The 22629-nt window shown below is 39.5% G+C and overlaps 1 protein-coding gene across 1 annotated transcript; it reads right to left on the bottom strand.

Moving 5' to 3' along the window:
* Positions 1 to 745: 745 nt before the first annotated feature.
* PSMD12 (proteasome (prosome, macropain) 26S subunit, non-ATPase, 12) lies at positions 746 to 21822 on the bottom strand. The gene is made up of 11 exons (XM_004693448.2): positions 21620 to 21822; positions 14656 to 14715; positions 14440 to 14568; positions 9892 to 9999; positions 8360 to 8464; positions 5487 to 5636; positions 5257 to 5391; positions 4659 to 4771; positions 3626 to 3800; positions 1991 to 2068; positions 746 to 1344 (listed from the first exon to the last, which is right to left on the bottom strand). The coding sequence occupies exons 1-11, from the start codon at positions 21725 to 21727 to the stop codon at positions 1135 to 1137; spliced, it is 1371 nt and encodes a 456-aa protein (XP_004693505.1). The 5' UTR covers positions 21728 to 21822; the 3' UTR covers positions 746 to 1134.
* Positions 21823 to 22629: the final 807 nt, after the last annotated feature.

Genomic DNA, 22629 nt, shown 5'->3' with positions numbered 1-22629 from the left:
TAGCAGAATGCTTCCCCTCCCTCATTTGGGTTTTTTAAAAAGAAGACCTCACACTTTCTTCATTAAAATATCATTTTAAATAAACTTCCAATACTGTTTCATTTTTCTGTTTTCTCTGGAATAAATCAAATTTTCAAAATTTGCTCATTAATTGATCTCAAATGTTTTGCTTGAGAGTGTTAACTTTTGTTCCATTCTAAAAATGTCAATATTCTATCATTTGCTAAGAGGGTGGCCTCAAGTCTTTATTGTAGTCCTTTAAAAGCATTTTTAGGTTGTTTATCCAGTGTTCATCTAATACAATTAAAGTTCCCATGAAAAGAATGAATTTGGAGCCAATGATGTAACTGAATCTATAAAGTTAAAGTCAAAGAAGATAAAAAATGACTTTGTATGTTTTATGTTAAATTGTGTCAATACCCTGACACTTGATTCTGTTTAACAATTGGCTGAGTAAGGGGAAAGGACTGAGAAATCAAGTTACTGTAATGGAAACCAGTTGGAGGGGGAAAAAAATTTAAATTTAAATAGATTTGCGATTACTCTACCCACAGTTTGTCTAGGAACTTTCTGCCACAATACTAAAATGCAAAATCTTCACTAATTACAACTCTAGGCAAATATTTTTATATGTCCTCCTTTGCTTTTTTAAGTTCTACTAAATAATTGATAGTTTTACAGCAATATTTATTTTATTTAAAAAGCACTTGTTAAATCACTAGTCCACAAAAGGTTCAGAACACGGTAACCATAGAAAGTAAACGTGCATATACTGCTTTTATTGTCATAATTATGGTTGTTAGCTGAATGAAAACAAAAAATAGCTAAAAAGATTTCAAACGATAGAAAAATGTATCTGGATAAGTTATGACACAATTTTTGAGTACTGAGACAAGAGAAACGTAATACAGTTTTGCATCAATCAATAATGCAAAGTTAACAATGAAATCATGGAACTGAAAGGTTGAAAGGGGCTCAAACTTACTCACTATTTTTAAAATTTTAGACAAGGAGCTGAGAATAGAAAACACCAATCCCAACATATACACCATGAGACCATGAGAGTCCTTTTCTTTTTTTTTAATAATTTCCAATTTTAACTCTTTTCTAATAGTATCAGGGGCACTGAGGCCCTTATTGTAGATTATGTATCATCTCCTCTTTGGCTATGAGGTGTGTAGTTTTGTTAACTAGAGACATCAATGAGTTCAGTTTCTGAGACCAGTCATTTAATAAATTATTTGGATCCTTGGGTCTCTGGAAGTTGATAATTCCTGCCAACCTGTCTACTTTAGCAAAGATCGTCTTGTTAACCACCAGGTTCGAGAGAAAAGCCTCTGACTCCTGCAAAAGACAGAGACAAGTTGGATTAAGACAAGATACTCGTAGACTATAAACATAATTCAAGAAAAGCATTTCCTAAACTCTTCATCCAGGGCTATGCAGGGCTAAAATTCATCACGAAGAGTTAGCAACTGCCGCTATCTTGTGATGATACACTTATGTCACTGAGCGCCTAAGGAATGGCCAGAATCCGAGTCCTCCCAGAGCAAGGCTGAGTCTGAATCTGCCTCCCTGCACTTCGTTTGACATGAACCCAGGCCAAACACAATCCTCATCTGCATGTCCCAGCACACCGCCAGGTGAACTGCAAACATGTCTCCCTCAAGCTTTTATTCTGTACTTCACTTCTGGGAACCAAGACACAGTTATTACAGAAACATATGGCTTGGACTTCAAGTCAATCAACCCAAAGATTTATTTACTTAGGTGAAGACTTAACCATACAAATAATGTGAATGGAATTACACACTTGATTGATAGTCCAGGCTACTTTTTGGTACTCAATGTAACATGAAGAAACTGTGTAGTACCTGAACTAAATTATTAAATAACAAAACAAAACTGACACTCTCACTTGATTTTACAAGTCAACTGATAATCAAAATGAAGGGTTACTATAAGTGACTCAGTGTTGACTACTACTTACATCGACAGACAAATCCAGGAGCTGTGCCATCCTCTTCATTGTTATCCTTGTATAATACTTGGCCATTATTCTAATATTCTGGGGAGAGGACAGAGGGCAGTTGTCAGCCTGAAAGTCCATTTGTTTTCACACCCAAGCAGACCAGGTAATATGTCAGACCTAGAGCTCTCACTTTCCTGTAGCCCACCAGGGAATGACAGGTATTCTAGGTGCTGCAATTACTTGTAAGTTATTTGAGTATTTTCCACAACTCCCTTAAAAAATTATGTAGTCAAATACTGACTTATTGGAACCAAATTAGTGGTTAAGAATTTTAATTGTACTAATTATTTTTGTTAAGTGCAAGAATCCAAAGCTAAGTTTCTCTAATTATGACACAAAAGCCTAAAAGACAAAAAATAAGATATACTAAGTGCTATAAAATACCACTCAGTCAACATTAACACTAAGGGTAGCTTAAAATTAAACTTCCCACTTTTCACTGGAAATGATGCTGATGTTAGACTCTTAATGCCTTCTCTCTTAAAATAATGCTGCTCTATCCACTGTACCTCAAGCTCTTGGTTAACTGCCTTAATTCAAGTCCATATACTCACTTAACTTGTCTCTTCTCCAGGATGATGCCTCTCGAAATCCATTCTCCACATTTATTCCCAGAGATCTTTTTAAAATACAAACCTCATCATTATCCCCTCTGCTCATAGCTTTCACTCTTGGGGTGTAGAAACTCTATTATGATCTAGGCCTTTTCTTTATCTCTCTTTTCCATTCAGCCGAGCCCTTTTTCCTGGAAGCCCCAAGTCCCCAGGCTTCCCTGCCAGTTTGGGCCTCCTTACCCTTGCTTAGATTATCCTATCTGCCTTAAAAAGGCTAGAGTGGGGTGAAAGGATTCACCAGAGACAGAGCTGGTAGCAGAACAGGTGGATCTACTGAAATCCACTGCTGAGGGGAGCAAAAAAGACAGGAGAGGGCTGCTGACAGCTCGACAGTGCTGAGACTTAACCCCTGTGCCACCAGGGAGACTCTACTTATGACTTATTTTTAAGTTACTTGCAGGTAGGGACCACAGCTTCTATAAGTCTCAGCATTTTGTAGAGTGTCTGGCACATAGATGGATCACAATAATCAAGTGAATTATGTGACTATTGATAAAATTCAATCTGCAGTGATACCAGCAAGATCAAAGTTCAGGATTAACATGTGTTACACATTTCCAAGACTTACCAGTAAGTATTGAACAGAACTCCCCATGCCACACAAATTCATCCTGCCCACATGCTTAAGAAATTTCTTCTGTTTTGCACATTAAAAAGTTTTGTATTAAGAGGGGTTCTCAAAATGAACCACACTAAACATGGCTATCTTTTCTAAAAAGCCAAAGGGGGAGAAGGGGAGAAGAGGGACGAAACAAATTCTGCTAAGCTTTGAGAAATTTCTAATAAATGTTTCAATAACAAACTTAAAATAGCGCGAGACTGAGATGGGAAAACTCCTGAAGTAAGGAATTAAAGACATAACATTCCAAAAAACATTGAACCTGAAAGTGAACTGAACTTTTCAAGGAACCTGAAAAGTAAAACACTTTTGCACAAAGATTATTTCCAAACTGTCACTGTTCCCATGCCAAATACTTACATGTTCAACAACTCTGTTCTTCAAGTCTTTCCACCTTTTTTCACCTTCCTCTGTATAACCAAAAACATCAGTTGCAGGACTCTCCAAAGAACCTTTTCTTAATTCCATTCCATAGTCTTCAACAAGTGTGGACCAACGCATCAACTCCATTGTAGTAAAAAGTTTTAAAAGATCCCTGTAAATTGTATAACACTTAATATTCCAAATCTATAAAATCTAATACAAGAGCAAAATTTTAGTACCAACAAAGAGTTTTTTTTTTTTTTTTTTTAAGATTTATTTGTTCATATAGAACTGGGGTACAGGCCAGAGGCTCAGGGGGTGGCTAGAGGCTTCACCAGAGACAGAGTGGGGAGCAGAACAGGCAGATCGACCAAGTATACTGCTGAGAGGAGCAGTGGGTGGGTCAGGAGAGGTCTGCCACGCCATGTGGACTCCTTCGGGGCAGGCGGGAATTGAACTCATGCGGAAGTGGCTTTAGCTTCTCAGTGCTGTGCTTTAATCTTGTGCGCCACCAGGGAGGGCCTTTATCTATTTTTATTTAGTGGAACAAGATACTGTGCCAGCATTTTTTTTCAACAGTAAATTAATCAGAGCAGATTAGCACTAAATAAGCTACTCTCTCCTGATTCGACAGCTTTTTAAAAATAATTGGCTATATACTTAATAATGAAACAGAAGAACGATTAAAATAAAAAGCTCATTGCGCTTTTGTCTACAGAGTATCTGTTTTATGCAGTAAATTTTTAGTATCTGTGAGCATTACAAAGTCCTAAACTACTGATAAAACTTAATCAAATGCTTGATTGATCAAAAGCTGCTAAAGTGAGCTTAAAATAAAGCTTCTTGGGAAGTGGTTTAGAATAGTTTGTTATAATCTAGTTATATTAATTTCTAATATAGTGCTAAAAAGTCACCACTTTGTTAGCTCTATTTTTATTCTTGAATAGAATCTTAAAACAATCAATTCTGATTAAGAAGTATGTATCCAACCAAATTTCTGTCCAAGTGGCATTTCTGAAATAGTACTTACTTGTATTTAGGAATTTCTTCTAATTTCTTATCACCACTTATTCGATGAACCAAATCTGACTGTTCATTGTCAAAAGGAGCCAAGATAACATAAAGGACAACACTTTTCAGAGCCTAAAACAGTTGTACAACATAATTAATTATATGCAAAATTAGAAACAAAATGGAAACTTTGGCAGAAGCTGAAAAGCCATTCAAAAATTGTGTATATATATTAATTTTTAATACCATATAAGGGGAAAAAATTCTTTCCAGACTGACCAATTCACAGTGTCTTCTTGTAATACTTAGTTTTCATAAAATTATGACAATAAATCTTTGATAATTAGAATTACAACCCAAGGGGACTTTGTTCTGACAAGTATATAAAGAAATAGCTCTTATAATAAAGTAACAGCAAATGTATGTCCATCATGACATATATAAATATAAGCTATTTAAAATAGCCTTTAAAGTAACTTTCCAAGGTAATGCTAGGGCTTAATAGAAGCAGCACCATCCAATTACATGTAATTACTGAATTTAGTTATTTCAAAATAAATTAAAAAAATGCAAACTTCTTATAAGCATCAGTGTCGAGTAAAAGGAAACGCTCTCACCTGTTGCCGCTTTTCACTTTCTGCTTGTATACAGGGCGTGTCATATATTGCTCTGTAGTGCTTACAAATAGACAAATAGGAGCCCTCATGCTGATCCAGCTGAATCATTAGGTTATAGTATTTCAACTTTAATTTCTGGAAAAAAAAAAAAAGAAAGAAATTGGAATTCATAATCCACCCCCCCTCCCCAAACACTTTCAAAGTAAATTTACAGTAAGAGATGGGATTACCTCCGTATTTTCTTCCTGGAAAAACTTGGTGTTAATTTTCTTGCTGATGATCTGTGTGCGAATGTAATCCTTCACAGCTAGGCAGAGCCTCATTTGTTCCAAAATAAATTCCACTCGCTCTTTTTTTTCCATTGACCCGTAGGTTTCCACCTGGTAAAATCCCCCAAAAAATGCTTTAGTAATTTAAAAACTGCAACCAAAATAGATATTAAAATATTCACCCTTGTAAAAAATAATGATCTTCACGTATATGGGGAGAATGATGACAACAATACAAAAAGTTAGCTTCCTGGCCCTCCCTGGTGGCTGAACAGGTTAAAGTGCAACACTATGAAACTTCTGAAGCCACTGCAGCAGGAGTTTGACCCCCTGCCAGGAAGCTGACCCACATGGCACAGCCGAGCTCTGCTGACCCACCCGCTGCTCCCCTCAGCAGGGTATTTCAGTCTTTCTGCCTGTTCTGCTCCCCACTCTATGTCCAGTGAATCCTCTCAACCCCCGCACCTCCTGCCTGTACCCCAGTTCTTGCATGCATGCATAAATCTTTTTTTTTTAAAGTTAGCTTCCTCCGGAAAATTACAAAATAAAAAAAGATTATAATAAAACGGCTTTTCCCCATTTCATATAAAGTTCTATGAATTTTATCACATGTGTAGGTGTGTATAAACATTATCACAATGTAAATACGAAACAGTCTACAAAAAAGGGGAAAAATACAGTCGTAGCACCCCAAAACTGCCTCACGCAACCCCCTTTTGTCTTATTTTCCTCACTTTCTAATCCCTGAAGGTCAATGATCTGTGTTCTATCACACCTACCCTTTGCAAGAATGTCACACACAAGGCCACCCTGGTGGCACGAGGGATGAAGTCTCGGCACTATGCTGCTACTGGCAGCCGCTGCAGCATGAGCTGATGCCCTGCCAGGAAGCTGGCCTACGTGGCACAGTTACTCTCCTGTCATACCTGCTGCTGCCCTCAGCAGTTTATTTCAGTAGATCCACCTATTCTGCTCCCCATCTATCTCTGGTGAGTCCTCTGAACCCGCCACCTCTGGTCTACATCCAAGTTCTTGTATGCATGAAAAAAAAAAAAGAACTAAAAAAAAGTCACACATAGTATGCAATCTTTTGAGACTGTCTTTGTTCACTCAGCATAATGCTAAGTGGAATAATAAGAATTCGTTCAAATTGTTGTATCTATCCAGGAATTCAGTCCCTTCCCCTCGCTTTTTTCAGTTCATTCTTTTTAAATGACCAGGTAGCATTCTACTGTCGGAGCCAGTTTATTCACTCACCTGCTGAAAGCTAACCGGGTGCCACTTTTTGCTTACCACAACAAAGCTACTCTGAATCTTAGCGAACAGGTTTTGTGTGAACTTGAAATATTTACATGTAAGTAAATAAGCTTTAATTTCTCTTGGGTACCCAGGAGTGGTAAGTGTGCTGCTGAACAGTTTTCCAAATGGCTGCACCGTTTCGCATTTCCATCAGCAGCATGAGGAGGGCTCCAGTTGCTCTGCGACCCTGCCAGCACTTGGTGTGTTGTCAGCATTTCTCAAATTTTAGATTTCCTAATAGGTACGAAATGGTAATGCACTGTAGTTTTAATTTGCATTTTTCTAATAGCTAATGAGGACATTGCTATTCTCAATAAGAAAAAAGATGCCAATTGCTGACTTTCTATTTATGTAATAGCTAAAAACCATGCCATAAAAAAGGCATTCGTATTTAAATTTCAGATAAGGCTAATATGATTCCTAAAGATTAGAGAATATGGAATTAATGTAGAAATACACAAATATAACAGAGAATCACATCAGCTACCATGGAAAATGATTCTACTATGATATTTGTCATATAATTATTAATACAAAATATTGTATATGAATTTAGAAAGTCTAGAATGGTTCATTTACAATGTAGAATGGACTAAGAGCATCAGTGACTTGAAGATGATTCTACTTCAAAATTAAAGAAAATATAACAATGAATCATCAGCGTTTTGTTTATAAATCTTTTTCTTCCCTCAATGTCAAATACTTTTTTATAAAAGACTAATTTTCACTGATTTATGCATACAAGATGGGGAGCAGGCTAGAGCTGTTGGAGGATGGGGAAGGAGAGGATTCCCTAGAATCAGTGAAACAGAGTGAGGAGCAGGACAGGCAGATCTACTGAAATACATGCTGAGAACTCATGATGCAGTGGCTGGAGATAGCTTGATAGCACTGAGACTTTGACCCCTGAGCCACCAGGTGGGCCCCATGTCAAATACGTTTGAAGCAAACCTCTGACAATATAATATATGTAAATATTACATTATGTGTTTCTAAAATTTAGGGGAGGAAGCATACCTAAAATTCCTAGTGCTGTGCTTTAACTCACTGCGCCACCAGGGAGGGCCCTAAAATTCTTTATATTACCAAATATTTAGTCTGTCTCCAATAGTTTCATTTATTTTTTAAAATTGAATCAGAATCCAAATAAGGCTCACCCTTTTCAACTGGTAGATGTATTTGTCTTTTTTCCTTGCCATTTATTTGTTGATAAAAATCAAGTCCATCATCCCATAGTTTCCTGGAGTCTGAATTTTGCTGACCACAACTTTGGGTTATTTAATGAGTTTCTCCCTACAGAAATAGCCTATAAACCAGTAGTTAAACCTAGAAGCTATATAATTGGGTTCATTTTGGGGGGGCAAGAGTATTTTACTGGCAATGTTAAACCATAAAGCACATAATCCTCCTGGTCAAAAACTGTAACTTGAAAGCAAAATTATGATGCCAGAAAAAGTGTGGAAATAAATTACTTCTACAAGTACATACTGCATACTGAATATACAGGTTTACACGCTCCAAAACATAACACCCACCTGTAATTCTTGTAAAATGGAAGCTGCCTCCTTTACATCACCATTTTGTTCCTTTATAGTTGCTAATGTTTTAGTCAGTCGAGCACGCTCAATTTCAACATAAATCTATAAATGTAAGAAATTTATATTTATATTATCAAAATTCCTACAAAAACATGGTAAAATTTAAGTTAGGTATGAGCACATGTGTCCTACAACTATTGTATTACACTTAATTTTTTTCAATCATATAATTTTTAATATCCATATTCTGCAACTTTATTATGAGAACCTAAATATGAAGTCACTATTGTTAACAAATAACCGGCACAATTCTACATAAATGTTGCTGCCTTTTAAAAGGATTGGAAAGAGAATGGAAACTATCTTTAAAAGGATTTTTGAAAAATAATACTTTACAAAGAGAACATGCAGCCCAGTATCTATAGTTCCACTAATACTCTGATTCTGACATTTTTAAAATACAAGGCTACTTGCCTTACAAAAATCTGTTCTTACAAAGTATTAAAGTTGCTAACATTTCTTACAGTTATACATAGCAGTGGGTATATAATTTCCAACAAACATTATAAATACAGGACTATAACCTAATAGACTAGGGAACTAATTTTCTGACTTAGGCCTGCTTACCCACTTCCAAAAATTTTAACCCAAAAAACTTTAGTATCTAATAATAACAAAGTGCTTACAGCTTGCTAAAACTACCACGTGGTTCTTACCATGGTAGTTTCATATACAATTTCCCCTATGTATAAAACGCCCTTTCCCCTACTGACCACCCTATAAAACTTTCATCCATTCCTAAAAAGTCAGTCTAGCCATCACTAAGTCTTCGAGGCTTCCATGGAAACAGCCTGATGGAGTCAAAGGATACACAGCTGTGGCCATGACAGGGCTCACGAGCCAGTCCTATGTCCTTGTCTTCGGCAGCTGCCTCGAGGTAAGAACACTGTCTTGCTCACTTTGAGCACAACACAAGTATTCAATATACACAAAACCAAATTGGCAGTCAAAGAGGCAATAAGTTAAAAATAACCTAAGATTTTACCCTTAAATTATAAAAATCTATCTAGAAAAGAAACGTTTTCCAACAATCATTATTTCATATTTGCCCTTTTTAGAGACATGAGGTTAAAGGGGGAGGTGGGGAAAGGCAGTGAAAGAAAAAGAGATTCTAGCAAGACAGTGAAATTTGGAAAATAAATCTCACACTACAAATATTCTATTCATTTAAAATTAAACCCTAGCTATCTCAAAACAAAATTTTCAAGAGAATCTAGGTCAGGGTGAAAAATTAAGTCATATTATCTTTAATTCATTATTAACAAATATAATTTGGGATTAGATCACTTAATTCCGAGAAAAATCTGGATATACCAAGACTGTCACTATTAAAGCATACTCATTTGCATAGGGAGACATTTGAAGGAGATGTACTAAGATTCTGGTTGTGCTAAAGGTAATGACATTTTAAGTATTTTGCCTTTTGCCTTAAAAAAAAAAAAAAAACAACAACACACATACATACTTACCTTTCCTTCTGTAACCATTCGTAGAGTATCAATTAATCGAAGCTTGATTGGAAGATCTGTGATTTCCTCGACATAGGTACAGCACTGCTGAACCATTTTTGCAACAGCCTAAAATAATAAAAACCACTCATAAGTAAATTACTCATACAGGAAAAATTTACTTATTTATTTATGCATACAGAACTGAGGTACAGGCCAGAGGTGCAGGGGGTGAGAGGATTCACCAAAGATAGAGTGGGGAGCAGAACAGGCAGGCCAACTGAAATACACTGCAGAGGGGAGCAGTGAGCAGGTCAGGAGCAGTCTGCCGTGCCATGGGGTCACCCTCCTGGCTGGGAACTGAACTTGTGCTGCAGTGGCTGCGGAAAGCTTTATACTGCTGTGCTTTAACCCGCTGTGCCACCAGAGAGAGCCTGGAAAAATGTATTTTATTGATCAAGTATTATGATCAAATATGGCCTCCCCAAGAACTCAAGATACTGAAATGTCTACATAAGAACATGAAAAGCTCCCTGACAGCTAAGACGTACTGAATGCCCAGTAACAAATGAATGAATTTAGGAAGCCTCTCAGTTACACTTCACTATTGCTACCACTGGTGAAGGGACTTCACAAAAGGAAAGGTGGCGGAGGTATGTCGGGTAATGTCTATGGGAGGCTTGCAGGCTACTTCTTTTGTTTGTTTTGCAGCCAAGCAGCCAAGCATGGAAGAAGTAGCAGCAGACTAAAGGAAAATGAGGTGGCAGAAGAAAAGCAGAGCCCAACAGTGGCCTTGAGGACAGTGAAGCCATGACCAACAATTACTTTGGCTAGCGAAACTAAGAGTCCGTGGCAGAGGTAAACAGTTCCATCATCTCGGTGGGAAGGGGAAGCCCAGTGCCCATAATTACCTCAGTGAAACAGGACACGGCAAGTCATAGCATCCACTGCCCAGTTTCCTCACAGGTAATACAGGCAGGCTGGATTACATTTCTTCCAGCTTTAACACTCTATGATCACCTCAGTGGTCAGCGAACATTTTATGTGAATTTTTATAAATACTAAAATAGCAAATACTTTAGAGTTTGGGACTCTGTGGCAACTATTCAACTCTGCCTTTGTAACCCCCAAGTTGAATGGACAATATACGACACTGGGAGTAGCTATGTTTCAAAAGTTTTATTCACTAAAGTGGCAGGCAGGATTTGGTCTGTGAACCCCTCATTTGGCAATCCCTAATCTAGATTCAGAATAGCACCCCACAATCATTGATAATAATAATTAGGACTCCTTGTCATCAAGAAAATGATAATTACATCAAGCACATTTTGTTTGATATAGCAGAAAAGGAAACACTATCATCTTATCAGTTATACCTCAATAAAACGGGAAAAAAATTAGGATATATCTTACAAAGATTTCCTTGAAAAATATTTAATGTTCACATAGCTTAGTATTTTTTTAATTATTACAAAAGTTTATTTTTACATCATTTTGCACATTTTTTTTTAGTATTTTTTTTTAAAGATTTATTTATTTATGCATACACAAACTGGGTACAGGCCCAGTTCAAGTGTACGGTGGTTAGGAGATTCACCAGAGACACCGTGGGGAACAGAACTAAAGGACTGACTGAGATCCACTGCTGAGGGGAGCAGCAAGAGGGACAGGAGAGGGTCACCTTCCTGGCTGTGGAGAGCTTCACAGTGCTGAAACTTAACTTGTTGTGCCCCAGGGAGGGCCTCAGCTTAGTTATTATTATTTTTTTAATTAACTAAGAAACCTAGAAGTTCCAGAAAGCAAAGATTTCATTGTAAAAATAACCCTTTTGTGCCCCCCCTGTGGCGCAGCGGATTAAAGCACAGCACTAAGAAGCTTAAGTCACTTCCGCATGAGTTCGATCCCCGCCTGCCCCGGAGGTGACCACATGGCGCAGCAGACTTCTCCTGACCCGCCCGCTGTTCCCCTCAGCAGTGTACTTCATCAGTTCTGCCTGTTCTGTTCCCCATTCCTTTCACTGGTGAATCCTCTCACCGCACCTGTGCTTCTGGCCTGTACCCCAGTTCTGTATGCATTAAGTAATTAAATCTTTGAAAAAACAAAAAACCAAAAAACCCTTTCAATAAGTACATGGCTCTGGGATACCTGGTATCTCACAAAATAAGATAACATGATCCCTCTAAAACTGGCTATAATGATGATTTCTAGAAAGGCATACAACTTGGTAATTCTAAAAGCTGTGCAAAAAATACATTAACAAAACTAGATGAGGCAAAAGGAAAACAAAACTATCACATCAATATTCTAATGATAACATCCCACTGGTCTTAGGAAAAAAAACGTGGGTAAGCTATTAGGAGGTTGGAGCAAGGCTTACCCCCTGGGCCCAAGTGACAGACAGTTAGTTAAAAACCATTAATTTCGGCCCTCCCTGGTGGTGCAGCGGGTTAAAGCACTGCTCTAAGAAGCTTAAGCCACTTTTCATGAGTTCGATCCCCGCCTGCCCCGCCTGCTGCTCCCCTCAGCAGTGCACTTCGTCAATCTGCCTGCTCTGCTCCCCACTCTGTCCCTGGTGAATCCTCTCACCCTCTGCGTCTCTGGCCTGTACCCCCCAGTTCTGCGTGAATAAATAAATAAATCTTAAAAAAAAAACCATTAATTTCAAGCACTCTAGAAAAGGTTATTTAAAACAAATTACTCTCTAAGATTGATAAAGCAAAAGAGAAAACTTTTAGGTAAAAAGTTCTAATTCTAGGAAGAGGAAAGAGGTGTGCTGAGCTTGTGAGCTCCTCCCACAACATGGCACAGCAAAGTGCGCAGCCCCAGTTCCAGCTCTGGTTATGTTATCTGCTGACTGTGAGAGCAGCTCCAACTTCTTTCTTCACGAAAGCCTCCCCAGTAAACCTGATCACTTCTTCTTCCTCCTAGCTCATGGCACGTTGCTCTACTGTCACAGCTTGTAGCTCCTGCCATGTACGTTGCCCAGTGTGCGCATGCCATTTACTCCTTTTAAAAAATCAATCCTGTGACACTTGTTAAAGATGCACTATGGTAACTTACGATTTGTGGTCTATACTAACCACTGGGTTACTCGAGGGCAGGAGCTGTCAATGGCATGTTTCTTCATACTGCAAGAGCCTTACAATTAAATTTCAGTTTCTCCATCAGAAAAAACAACACAGGGGCCTCCCTGGTGGTGCACAGGTTAAGTCTCATCACCTCTAGGGTCTGCGTTCAACCCCAGCCAAGGAAACTAGCTCACATGGCGTGGCAGACCTCGCCTGTCTCGCCTGCTGCTCCCCTCAGAGTGTACTTCGCAGTCTGCCTGCTCTGCTCCCCACTCTGTCTCTGGTGAGTCCTCCCACTGCATCCTCTCAGTAGCCCCTCTAGTCTACACCCGAGTTCTTCTTTGCATAAATAAATAAATAAATCTTAAAAAAAAAAAAAAAAAGCCACAAAGTAAAATAGTCCCTTCTACTAGTTCTGATATTTGATGTCTAAGAAATTAAATTGCTACTTTAGGATACATGTTTTGAACAGTGCTAATATTATATATAATACCTATTTTTGTTTAACCCATACGGCCTCAAGAAACCTAGATATGTAGCTCGTTCAAAATTATTCCACCCACAGAAAAGAAAGTAAATCTTTTAATGATTCAGAGGAAAATGACAGTTCATCTACACGGGCCTCTCAAGTCAAAGAAGAGAGCACCAAAGGCATAGGGAAATAAACTTCATATTCACTAAAGCTAGGCTGCCTCAATATGCTAATTCTTAAAGGCTGAATTTTATCTGCACATAAACTCACTAAAAACAAAAAAGGGAAACAATTACAGTAACTTTAGTGCATAACAGAACAGAACCCAATCTTAAAGGAAACTCAGTCTAGCAGCAGATAAAAAGCAATAAAATAAGGAATTTGGACAAAACCCTACAAATCTGTTTTGGGTCTACAAGTACCCTGTATGACAATGTCATTATCTTTATTTGTAAGCAAAAAAACGAAAAAGCCAGACACTGCTCAGGGAACAGCATGTCAAAAAATGAGAAATAAATGTAAAAAGTAGAATCTACTTTCATAAAGAATCATTTAAATGTATCTCAGACAGAAAAACAAGGAAACAGTAAAGAAAATCCAACTTCACAAAACACAAACACCAAAAATACATATAAAACCTTTAAACAAAAATAAAGTAGAAATAATCTGTCTGCAAATGGCCTTAAAAGTAAGTTAAATAAAGAGTTTATAAAAGACAATAAGATTCAGACAACTATAGACCACCAATTTGATGAATTTTAACACAAACACTTACAATAATAAAAATGAAGACATGGTGCAATACGGAAAGACAACAAAGGTGTATCAGCTTTCTCAGTAAAGTTTTACAAAAACATTCAAATATATAAAGACTGAAAGAAAAAAGTTGTCGTCATGAGCATATGGACAGAATTTTAAAAAACTTCCATGCTGTAATGCTGACTTACTAGATTTTTGAAGTTTCATAGTTTTTGTAAATGTCTTTATGTAAATGTGAACACATTGTTTTTTGAGCAACTGTGAACTCACTTGTTTTAACTGACTCCGTCTCTTTGACAAAAGCATAATATTTTCATTAAGTAAATCCCATTCTTTAGCCTCATAGCACATCTTCACTACTGCAACTAAGATCCGGGAGGTAGACACCATATCAGAAGCCTGAAAGAATGGAAACACACCACAAGTTACCAGAAGAACAGTTAGTGAAATTAATGGTGACTGAGACTTTCACTATAATCTACTTACAGTGCGGGTCTGTTTTTCCAAAGAGAGAAGGGTTTCAATGACTTCTTGAAGTCTTCCTTCCTAAAAATAATAAATAAATAAAAATGAACACAAAATGCCAACACAAAACCATCTAACTACTCGACCTGAGATGCTTCTGACAAAAACAAACAAACAAACAAAAAAAAACAACCAAGTGGCCTATCGTAGAGTGAATGGACCACCTCCATTACTACTCTTGTTTCATTTTCTCCTTCTCATGTTAGTCCTTGCTCCTCCAGTGAGTTCTGCAAGTCAGTGAATCCCAATGTGGGGCACCAGACTATTGTTAACATTTCAGAATACAGACCATGATGGCTTAAACCAAAGAAAAACGGGCCAAGGCTTTGTTTTGGATTCTGACTTACCAACTCCCTGTGAATAACACCTGTTACCTTGTTCTCCAAATGCTTACCTGGCAGTCACATGTCTTTGAAGACTAAGAATGGGAAATGAATGCTCTTTTTAAGTTCACTATAATGAGTATTTTAAAACATGAGGTTTTAAGGAGGATAAAAAAAGGTAAAAAGATAGAAAACCAAGGCTTAGTTTTTCAATGACTTTAAAAATAAGTTAATAATGTGCTTAAAGTAAATGAAGACCACCTGAGAATACCCCAAAACTATTTTAAGTGATGCTCTGAAGCAGATACTGATGCAACAGAAATACACCCCTTTGTGTTAATCGATAATACTCCCAGCTCATATGCAAACACAGAACCATCTCCCTGGGACATCATACATGAAGAAATGAGAACAAAATGTACACACCAGGACTAAAATAAGCCATCCTGATATGAATCACACATCTTCTATTGACTTAGTCTTGACTTAAAAGACTATAAATGGGAGGGGTCCATCTTCACTCCTTGTGTGCTCTAAGTCTCACCTCACCCACCACTGGAGTTCTAGCGCCCCTTCCCTCCCTGAGGTTGATGACGCCCCCTAGTCCCCACTCTGGTAACCACTATATTTTTCAGAGTCTAAAAGTTATTTTTGTTGTGATTTGTTAGTTCATTTGTTTTGGTTATTTATATTCCACATACTGGAGAAACCATCTGGCAACTGTCTATCACTTTCTGGTTTACTTCACTTAGCATAATCACCTCAAGTTCCAGCTATGTAGTTGTAAAGGCGACATCATCTTTGTTAATAGCTGAGTAGAAACCATGCATTTTGATTAAAAACAAAACCAATTTTGTTTTTGCAAAAATTGCACAAAAAATCACATTTATTTAATGTTATTAATAACTGAATCAGCTGCAAGTGATAAGAATTTTATTTAGAAACTGTTTTTCTAATCGTAAGTGAAAAATTTTGTCTTAATGATATTCATGGATGGTGCATACCATCCACGAAAGAAACTAATCAGTTTATTGATGAAAGAAACTAATCAGTTTATGAATTAAAGGGACAAGTAATATTTGGATTTTTCAAAAATCTGCTCCCCTATTTTCCTAGACAACTTTAAACTATGAATTTCTATGCTGCGTAGACATCTAGGCCCACTTTTTGAATCTACTTTAACTGAAGTTGAGACACTTCCCCACTAACAGTGTTCCTATGCAAAGGAGAGCAACTTCTGGAAGTTCTGTAAATTCACATACACAACAAATTTGTGTAAATGTTGGGCAGGGGACCAAAACTCAGAATAAATCTATAAATTCTCTAAAATTAAAGTCTAATAAATCATAAAAAGATCAAAGATTTGGAAATACTGCTAGATTATTAGATTTATACAATCATCTCATTCTGGAGTTTACAAACTACGGACCAAACAACAAAGTCACAACTCCAAAGCAGCAGATCTGAAACCCAGGGAGGGTTCTAACCTTCTTGGTCGAATGTTCTCACCACTAAATGTAGTGCAAAAATAGTTAAAATGCAAAGTACCCACAACTGCTGGTCGCCTCCTATCAGTTTACAACTTCTACCGGTCCGGTCCTGTAACCATGGCCAGCAGAATGCAGGTCACCATGTGGTACTCTATTAACAAGTCTGGGTCTAAAGGCGCACACCTGCGCACTAAGGGAACACACTGGCCAAGGCCATGGTCTGCAGGTATCAACTAAACATTAACTGCCCTTTCCTCAGAAAGGCACTATAAATTCAAGTCCCTATGAAGTCAAGTTCCTCCAGCACCTCCTTTAATACTCAAGTCCAAGGACTCTATGGTTTGCAATTCTCCTATCCTCTATTATGCTTTTAACACCTTTCTAACCTCACTGCAAAGTTTTAAAGCCTATAAGAGTGGGGGACGCCTACATTGTCCACCACTGGCACCTGGCCGAGAACATCATGGTACTTCTGTAGCTGTTATGGCACATTCCTTAATAGCTGCTCCCACAGTTATTAATGCCTATGTCTGTCTCCTAAATGGTCTGTAAGTTCCTTAGGGTGGAGCATCCTCAATTACCGATGCTTTCCTTACCAACTTGCACTGGATGGGTCAACACTGACAAATTACTCAGCTGACCCTATGACTTATACATCCTGATTCTTACTCCATAGTAAGGAGGAGTAACTTGTAACTTATCAAGTTACAGGCCTAAAGGTTCAGGGCTGTAGGTTGAGGGACACTAACAACTTGTTAAAAACACCTCCTAATTGCTAACCACCCCACTTTTCCCCTCTCAAGCTTCCACTTTAATCCTCAGGCTAACTATATTCCTCTAGTCTTTCACACCTATTTATATTCTGTAAAATTCTACCTTCTTGATAGCTCCTTTTCACTCAAAGGGAAAGATGGTCCAGGCTATCAAAACCTTATTTGTTAGAACGAATGACTTTTGTAACTCATTTTCTTCATTAAAATAATCCTTGTAAATGGAGGATTATTATTGTAAATGAGGTAAATGATGGACTTTGTTCAAAAATCCACGCTGGGTGTTGAGAAGTTCTGAGTGCGGGTTCTTTAACTCCAATCTTTCAATGATTTGTCAAACCTGGACAAGGAAAGGTCAAAGAAGAATCACAAATAGCTGAACTTTAATGCCAATTCAACTTTCAAAGACCTTTCTCTTAGAGACCTTTTTTCCAAGTTGCTAGAAACCAGCGAACTGTTTCACACTGTCACCGAGGATAAGAAAGCAACTCTCTCCCACTTTAGCCCTCTCTTCAGTGAAACTGCTTAACAGCTCCCATCTCCTAGGGCTTGTCTAAGTATTAAAGAACAGAGTATGCCAGGGACATAGTGCACACATCATCAGTACAACAGCTACGATTATACACTTACTTTCATATTACTGTTATTTGCTAGTGAATGTGGAGAGACAAGATGTCCAGTCACCAAGGTGTGAAACTGTACCACTGAAACCTGTACAGTGCTTAAATTTGTGTTATTTCAGTAAAAAGAAAGAAGACACTGAAACAGAATGGCACTAGATCATAACTATCAGAGTCAAATAATTTAGTTTCTGCAATTTTAGCAACCAGGTCTGGACTTCATTCTGCCCTTGGAAGGCTTCTGCTATATGTAGTCTTCTTCTTTTTCTTTTTTTAAAAATTTATTTATTTATCCATACAGAACTGGGGTACAAACCAGATATGCACGGGCAGTGAGAGAATTCACCAGACACAGCATGGGGAGCAGAACAGGCAGACTGATGGAGTACACTGCTGAGGGGAGCAGCCGGTGGGTCAGGAGAGGTCTGCCCTGCCATGTGGCTCACCTCTGGGGTGGGGGATCAAACTGGCACTGATACAGTTGCAGCCAGCTTGCAGTGCTGTGTCCTAACCCGCTGCGCCACCAGAGAGGGCCTCTGAGACATTTGTATGAAGTCTCGAGACACACAGAGTTTAATCTCCAAATGTCTTTCACATAAAAAATAAAATGTCTTAAAGAAAGTAAGTGCAAAATTGAGAGTCCTTTCAAGAGGTCCCCAGAAGACAGAGCTTGATTTGGTTCTGCTGTAGACTCTGGATATATCACTTAAATAACTGAATCTTAAGTTTTTTCACAGTAAAGTAAGAACAATGAAAATTCCTTCAGCTTTATTGACAAGCTAAACAAAAACAAAAGAATATATGGTAAAGCATTCTACATATTTCAGTGTAGAAATGCAATGCTAAATAAGCTTTTTCTTTTTTTTGGTTTGGCAGACTGGTTAGAAAATAATATGCTGCATAAACAGCAAAACAGAGTATATTTAAAAAATTAACTAGAACTGTAGACAACCATCTGATTCAAAAACTGAGGCTCTATATTAAAAAACAAACTACTGAGAGGTGGGGCAAGAAAATAAATCTGATACCTTATTTCCCAGCCTTCTTCCCATGTCACCTCCTCAAAACCCCCAAAATAATCCACTCCTGTGCCCCGTTTTGTTCAAATGGCATATTAGTTAAAAAAAATCAGAATCCAGGGCTTCTCTGGTGGCACAGGAATTAAAATCAGTGCAATCACGTTATCCCCAGCCACTGCAGCCTGAGTTTGATCGCAGGGCAGGGAGGCGACCCACAGGGCGCAGCAGACCTCTCCTGTCTCCCCACTGCTCCCCTCAGCAGTGTAATTCAGTAGATTCTCCTGTTCTGCATTCCACCCTGTCTCTGGTGAAACCTCTCATCCACAACACCTCTGGCCTACACCCCTGTTTTTGTATGCATAAATAAATGAAAATCTTAGAAAAAAATTAGAATCCAAATATCTTAATCTAGTTTAACAGGAGCCAAAATTCCTGTTTTAAACATTTCAGTTACCCATTTAACACCTAAAAAGCTATTTGGCATTTGTAGTTTGTCTTTTTAATCATATGAACATAATAATGTCCTAAATAAATGGCATAAATGTGATCACTAGAACAACTATAGCAGTGAAATATTTTTTCCCCTTACTGGCTTATAAATTATACGAGCGCATGAATTCTAATAATCTTTACATTCCCCACAGTGTCTAGCACTGACTAGGTCTTGCATACAGCAAACTATCAAAAGAAACTGTTTTATCTCCCAGATCTGTTTTTGGAATAGCTGTAATTCTTTTAAACAAATTTATTCTTCACGGACATGTTAATTCTATTCATTCTGAAATGGTAGTTCAAATGCTGACTTTGGCTGTTAGGTATCCTTTGTTTAATCTATAGGATAATGGCTCAAACAGTATTTTAAAAGATTAGTGTCCAGTTTCTAAATAGGGAGGCTTTTAGTATGAAATCTATATTCCTGCTTTCTGCCTCAAGTTAGAAGAGATGACAGATCTCTTCACCCCCAACTGAAAAACGTTAACTGGAGGTGAAGACTTACTGCCCCTGTCAGTAACTTAGTGCTCAGTAGCTCAGTTTCCATTACTCTTGGCTCACTAGGCAAGACAGCATGGTGAGGGCACACCCTAGCCTCAGTCAGCTGGGCTAGCATCTGGCTCCAGCACTTCACTAGGGTACAACCTCAGAACAATGGGTCTCAATTTCTCTTACTCTGTTTTCTTGACCTGAAAATAATAATATGTATCACGTGGGGCTGAAGACCAAATGTTACATGCATTTAAGCATTTATCTATTGTCTAGCCCAGTAGAAAGTACCCAATACATGTCAGCTACTGTTATCTTCCAGCCACTCCGTGTTGTGTTTGAGTTTCCCCACCCCATGTAAATGACCACATTTCTTCACACCAGCTGCTAGAAAGTTCGGGGATAAATTTATGGCTCGTCTCCCTCAAGGGTACTTGAACCTGAAAGAAATAGGTGTACCTGCTTCATCACCTTACCCTACACTTATTTTATATAAAGCCCCATTAAATTCTTTTTTTTGGGGAAAAAAAAAGAGCAACATTAAAAGGTTTCTAAGAACTAAATGTGAAGTAGCACTTAACATTCTTCTTGACCCTGAATTTATTACACTTCAATATACTCATACAGTAAGCTCCTTAAGGAATAAAAACAACTCTATTACCAAATTCATCCCAGGTGAACAGCAATAAATGTTTGTGGCTGGACTGATCAAGGAATTTAATGAGGCCTGAGCATAAACCTGAGCAACAGCCTATGGTGGAGTTGATTCAGCAAGCACCCCATATGCCAGTCAGGTAGGCCAAGTTTTCAATCTTGGTTCTAACTATTACTAGGTGTACCACGGGACAAAAAAGAAAAAAACTAAACTCAGCCTTGATTTCTCTGTATGTAAAATGATACACAAATTGCCTGACACATAGCAGGGAGGCAGGATCAAGGTAAATTTCTCTCCCATGGGCGATAAGCAATCGGGCTAAAGTACTGTTCAAGACCTCCTTTAATTTGTTTATTTGTACTTTCGTGCCTATTTGTCTTTGCTTCTGTGCTTCCCCCTCCAGGAAGCACTCCTTCCCACTGCGATCTTACATTCTTCAAGACCCAACACAAACGCTAACGTCTCTGAAACACTTCCTTCTCCCTTCCAGTAGCACTTCATACTTGACAGGCACTCACCACCTTTCACGGCTGTCTAGTAGGTTACATACACGAACCCCTTAAGGACTGGGGGGTCTGCGCCCATCACCTTCCCACAACCACTTTCCTGCCCCCTCTAGGCCAGGCACCACGCTACGATGGGGAAGAACCTTTTCACACACCGCTCGGCATGGGCGAACGGAACGAAACTCTCCGATCTAGCCAGTACGATGAGGCTGCCTTTGCCTTAATCCTCGAGGAACTCTCAGAGTAAACGTCAGGCAGTATCCAAGAAGAGGCAAAAACAAACAAAACCAAAAAAAAAAAAAAAGAGGGCCCCAGCTCCCACGGGGATGAAGTGACCACCGGCGCCGCGGAGGGTCGGGGACGCTGGAAGCACCGGCGGACTCGGCCGGGCGTCTTCCAGGTCGGTCAGACCTGGGATCTCCGACTTACGCAGCCCCGACCCGGGCAAGGCAGGCAATGGGGGGGATGCGCGCTCCAGCCCGCAGGCCCCCTGAGGCCTACAGGCTGCGCGCCGTGACTCAGCCCCTGGCGCCCGCCAACAGCCAGCCGGCCTCACCTCACCTTGGCCAACTTCTCGCACTCGGGCAGACGCTGGTCCACCGTGGCGCTGTAGTCCACCTCCATCTTGACAATGCGCCCATCTGCGCGCTCCGAGCCGCCGTCCGCCATGGTCCCTGCTTGAGCGCCCCTGGATGTCCCCCTGCTTCGGCCACAGCGAATCACCCACACCGGAAACAGCCCGCACACCCGCGCAGGCAGCGCGTCGGAAGCCCGCGCGAAGGACCCCGCGAGGCCCCCTGCGCCGGCCGCCAGTCAGGCACTGGCGCGGGCAGCCCGGGGGCGGGGCGTGGGTGTGGGCGGGGCTTGCCGCTTGCCTGCAGCCGCGGCCCGTCTTGGCTTGGGCGACGGACCTTCCCCGTCTGGAAGTTGTGGTGAGAGAAACCAGTGGACTAGAATAGACCGCACCATGTAGTGTGGAATACTGTGACTTATTCCAACCATGGGCAAGACCTGTAACCCTACAGGGTTGTGGGTTTTCTACCCGAGTTCTGAGGTCTTGGTGGCTTAAAGTGTGGACTTTCTGCACGTTCCCAGGAGGAGCGAGGGCTTCAGCTGAGCAGGATAAAGCCATTTTTGTTTTGTTTTCGCTTTTACTGTCATCCACTTCGTTGGTAAGAATCATCTTTCAGGAGGATATTCTATTTGCTAATCCTGTAGAGCGCTTATACTCATGCATTGAGATCAAATAGGCAAGAATATTTCAGTTCTTGAGCTCAGCGCAGGTTTTATTACCAACCACACCGTCTGTGCGCTGATTTCAGACACTTAGGATCCTGGAACGTGCTGTGAGGTGTTGAAGCAGGAAGTTTGCTAGGTCTGCTTAGGTCTGCTACTTTCCCAGGCCTGCTGCTTGGGGGAGGCTGTTGCTTGGATTCTGCTGCTCCCTGGAGCAGAAAATTCCTGCAGGGTGCAGCTGGCACTCCGTAGTGCCTGTGGCTACCTTGATCCCCTCCCAAACAATAAAGAATGCTTATGCTGTGATGATGGATGGGATGACAGGGTTCCTCCTC

Source organism: Condylura cristata, unplaced genomic scaffold, assembly GCF_000260355.1.
Source record: "Condylura cristata isolate star-nosed mole 26May11 unplaced genomic scaffold, ConCri1.0 scaffold00038, whole genome shotgun sequence".
In the NCBI taxonomy this organism is placed as follows: Eukaryota; Metazoa; Chordata; class Mammalia; order Eulipotyphla; family Talpidae; genus Condylura; species Condylura cristata.
This window is presented reverse-complemented; position numbering and strand designations above follow the sequence as displayed.

What these genes read in the sequence shown, in the direction of transcription:
- PSMD12 (XM_004693448.2), bottom strand. Translation starts at nt 21,727, where the DNA reads ATGGCGGACGGCGGCTCGGAGCGCGCAGATGGGCGCATTGTCAAGATG. An exon ending in TCCAGGAAGAAAATACGGAG is followed by an intron (nt 5,392 to 5,486) that starts GTAATCCCATCT and finishes TTTTTTTTCCAG; the next exon opens with AAATTAAAGTTGAAATACTA. An exon ending in GAAGAAATTCCTAAATACAA is followed by an intron (nt 3,801 to 4,658) that starts GTAAGTACTATT and finishes TACAATTTACAG; the next exon opens with GGATCTTTTAAAACTTTTTA.